Source organism: Bison bison, unplaced genomic scaffold (genome assembly GCF_000754665.1).
Source record: "Bison bison bison isolate TAMUID 2011002044 unplaced genomic scaffold, Bison_UMD1.0 scf7180017864471, whole genome shotgun sequence".
Lineage (NCBI taxonomy): Eukaryota > Metazoa > Chordata > Mammalia > Artiodactyla > Bovidae > Bison > Bison bison.
Window position 1 is genome coordinate 4,708,291 of NW_011495032.1, and position 3,631 is coordinate 4,711,921.

At 51.3% G+C, this 3,631-nt stretch overlaps 1 protein-coding gene across 1 annotated transcript in view; it reads right to left on the bottom strand.

Moving 5' to 3' along the window:
- The window catches only part of EN1 (engrailed homeobox 1), a 12,210-nt gene that overhangs the window by 6,364 nt on the left and 2,215 nt on the right, over positions 1-3,631 (bottom strand). The window contains exons 5-7 of the mRNA XM_010861264.1: positions 3,030-3,157; positions 1,160-1,253; positions 672-862 (exon numbers count right to left, since the gene is read on the bottom strand). Coding sequence (XP_010859566.1) covers positions 672-862; positions 1,160-1,253; positions 3,030-3,157 — 413 coding nt within the window. The remainder of the gene's footprint in view (positions 1-671; positions 863-1,159; positions 1,254-3,029; positions 3,158-3,631) is intronic.

Consider the following 3,631-nt stretch of genomic DNA (forward strand, 5'->3'; position numbering starts at 1 on the left):
CACTTTCCCGAAGCGCTGCGCTAAACCAGGCCCGACGTGATCTCCTCAAACCTCCCAAGTCGTCCCCCAAATCCACCTGAGGGTCTCCCGGGTCCTCCTCAGTTCTGTACCCAAGGGCTCCCCGAAATCTCCCGGTGCCCCACCCATTCTCCCCGAAATGGGGGTGGGATTTTATTTATATTTAAGTTCGCAAAATTGAAATCTTTATCCCGCAAGCGAGCGTGGGTACTTAATTAAATTCTAATTAGGACACTATCAATATCCTATTTAGCCGCGTAGCTTTTGTGCGCCGCGGTCCCTTTCAGCGCCGTAAATAGGGTCTCGACGCCTTATCTCGCCTGCAGGAGACGCCTCGAGAAGGGCTGCGGAAGATAATTTATAGGTTTTAATTACTCTTCATTCCGCCTGATCAGCTTGGCGTTCATCACAGGCTTGTGAATAAAACCCTGGTCAAAAGCTCTGTCACATCGCGCTGGCAAGACGCTTAATCAAAGTGAGCGGCCCCGCGCGCCGCGCGGCCCGGCTCCTCCACGTAATTTCCAGCCAGCTGATAAAGCCAGCTGAATAATGCGGCGGCCCTTTGGAGACACCATTTACAGAAATGACTTTATTGACGGCTTAACGTCGGTAATTCATTTTACCTTTCATGTAGTGGAGCCCGGATTTGTTACAGTAATGGGATGATAAATGCACCCGCGGCCCACGAGCTCCGGCTGGATTAGGCGGTGCTCCTCGCGCTCGGTTTGCCCCCCCCCCCCCACAACAGCATCCTCCCCCAGGCCAGGCCTCCGCCGACGCTCCGCATCCAGAGCCACTTGCTCTCTGAGACCCCTACTAGGGCCCGCGCCCTCCTCTCTTATTCCTGAAAATGAACACATTATTGGGAACTTTGTGTTAGCGGGTTGGTGTCCTGGCAAGCCTAATAGTAGGGTGTCACAGTGAGCAAATGTTGAACCAGGTGGGTGTGTGAGGGTCCAGAGGACTCGGAGGGTGCCCAAGAATGGACATGTGGGTGAGGAAATACGGGCAGGGTGAGTTGTTTGTAAAAGCCTGTAGGTAGAGGGGTTAAGTGTTTGTGGAGCAATGTGTGTGCAGGTGTGAGTGCACTTTTGTGGCAGTCTTTTAAGGGGTACTGGTTTGTGCCTTTGAGAATTTCTACCAACTTGATAGATGTCCAGGAAGAGGTGGTCTGTCAGGAAGCAGGTCGGGAGAATTTTCGCAAATCCAATTGAATCCTTTTCTTCAAATGCCCTCTGCTCCAGGGCCAAAGATATGGAAGTTTAGTTCTGAGCTGTGCCGCTCCGCTGGGGCTAGAGGGCTCACAGAAGGCCACTGACATAGCTATATCTCTGCAATAAATTGACTGTCCCCGAGTTCTGCCAGCCCACATAGAAGTGGAGAATGATGAGAAAGAAAAGGATTTTTAATGCCAAAAGGAGCATTTCTTTCCTCACTTCATTGAAGGGTGAAGGGAGCCGAAAGAAGCTTTCAATGGTGGAGGGTGGGGTAAGCAAGACAGGGACCCCTCTCACCCCTCCTGCCTCTCTCCCGCTCCCAGACTTCCTCCACTGAAGCTAACTAACCAGGGCCTGCCACTAAGCAAAAGGCACCTGGCCAGAGGGGAAGTGTTTGTGTGTTTGGGGGAAGCTAGAAAAGTTTGGGGACCATAAGTAGGAACTGATGAGTAGTAGAGGCTGGGATACTGTGCCATTGTTTTCCAGTCTTGCAAAAACCACTTATGGATTTGGAGAGTGGCCCAGGGCTATGGGGGAATGAGCCTATATTTGTGTCTATTGCGCTTGTGCATCTGAGAACCAGAGACAGAAATGAGTCCATAAAAGCTTTGTTTGTATGTCTCTGTATTTGTGTGCATGGCTGGAGGCTAGCGAATGTACACATCAGTGTGTACACCTGAGTCTGCCCCACCAGCTGGGTGCAGTGAAATGTATTTGGTGAAGGTTTTGGTGTACACTGTTTAGAAAGGAGAAGTCTTCCACCATCCCGCATTTCCACAGAACTTTAGATTTCGTTTAGGCAGAGACAAATGTCATGGTCCTGCCTGCTTCCACCTGTCTTTCGTGGATGGGTGTGAGGGGGAGAATTGTGAAAGCAAACCCTGCAGCCTGGCCAGGCGTGCATGCGTTGGGCCGAGAGTATGAGCGTGTTGCATGCACACGGTGGTAATCGCATTTCGAGTGTAGATCAGATGGCAGTGGGGCCTTGTGGCGCGGGACATGAATGAGTTGTCGCAACACAATAGCGCACAGCCTTCCTACGGGGACTGGGTGACCAGCGGTTTTGTTGGGAGTGAATGCGAGGAGATTTCTGCTACAAGTGCCTCGGTATTATTATGAGCCGGAAGGTCAGACTATACATCGCAGGTCCCCAAAGCCTATAGACCTTGGGAAATGTGGGGCCTCGAGCCACGTCATTGTACCTGACAGTCCTTTCAATAGACTAATTCAATTAGCGCTTGGGAGTTTTGGTCTTCATTTGGAAGCGATAATAATGTAGGGGGTGAGTGGGTGCAGGGGGATTCCATGGGTATTGGTTAGGGATCCTAAGCGATTGTACCCAAAGTTTGAAGCAGGACTTGGGGAAGCAGGGGAAGGGATAAAGCTGAGATGGGGGTATGTGGGAAGCAAACCATAGAAATAAAATGCTCTGTTGACTCTAGAAATTGGGGCAGCTGCTTTGTTTATAGAGACCCTAGAAGACTGGAGGTGGGCAGGGGATATTTCTTTATTTCTGTGTGCAAGAAGTATACCCACAAATGTCCAGGTTCCTAAAAAGCCCCCCAAAAGCCCGCTGTTGGAGGTGGTCACCTTTGAGGATTTCAATATTTGAATTTATGCACCCATCATCCTGCCTTCCCTCAGGGTTTTCTCCCTTTTATGGAAGGGAGAGGCCGTTCACAGCACGGACTTTTTGTTCTAGAAACAGTTTTGGTTTCGGGGTGCTTTTATCCCCTTTAAAGCTGGGCAAGCAGAGAAAATGAAGCCCTTTCTCTGTTTGACTATGGGAAATACGGGAAACATCTCTGGCGATTCCCGAAAATTGCGGACGCTGTCGGCGCCTGATTCCCGGACACCGGGGTGCAGACACCAGACCGTCGCTTCGGGCGGGCTGACTTGTCGACTTAGGGCTGGATCAAGGACTTGGGGAGAGAGATGCAAGGCCCCTTGGCACAGATTACGGAAAGGAGCCTTTACCTTCTCCTCTGTATCCCCAAACCGCCCTAAAGCTGTACCACGCGCCCCAACCCCCCGCCACCCGGGAGCCAGGGATTTTAGAGCTCAGGGCTTCCGAAAGCAAGGCGATTATATATCCTTCTCTATATATTTTTCTTCACTTTAATCAGGCATCCCGCCTTTCTCCTTACAAAGAATTCCACCCAAACCCCAGAACCGAAACCCTAATGTTCATCCTCACAGCCCCCTACACCACCACCCCCGCCTAAAAAGAAAGCCCAGAGTAAATTCAGCGGCTACGCTCGAATTTTCTTCACTCCTTTATTTTGCTTTTCGCCCTCTCTCACTCCCTCCTCCTGCCCAGAAGATTCCCAGAGCTTGGCGACACCAGGCCGAGGGGGCCTGCTGCCCATCCAGGTCCCCACCTGTCCGAGTGGCGG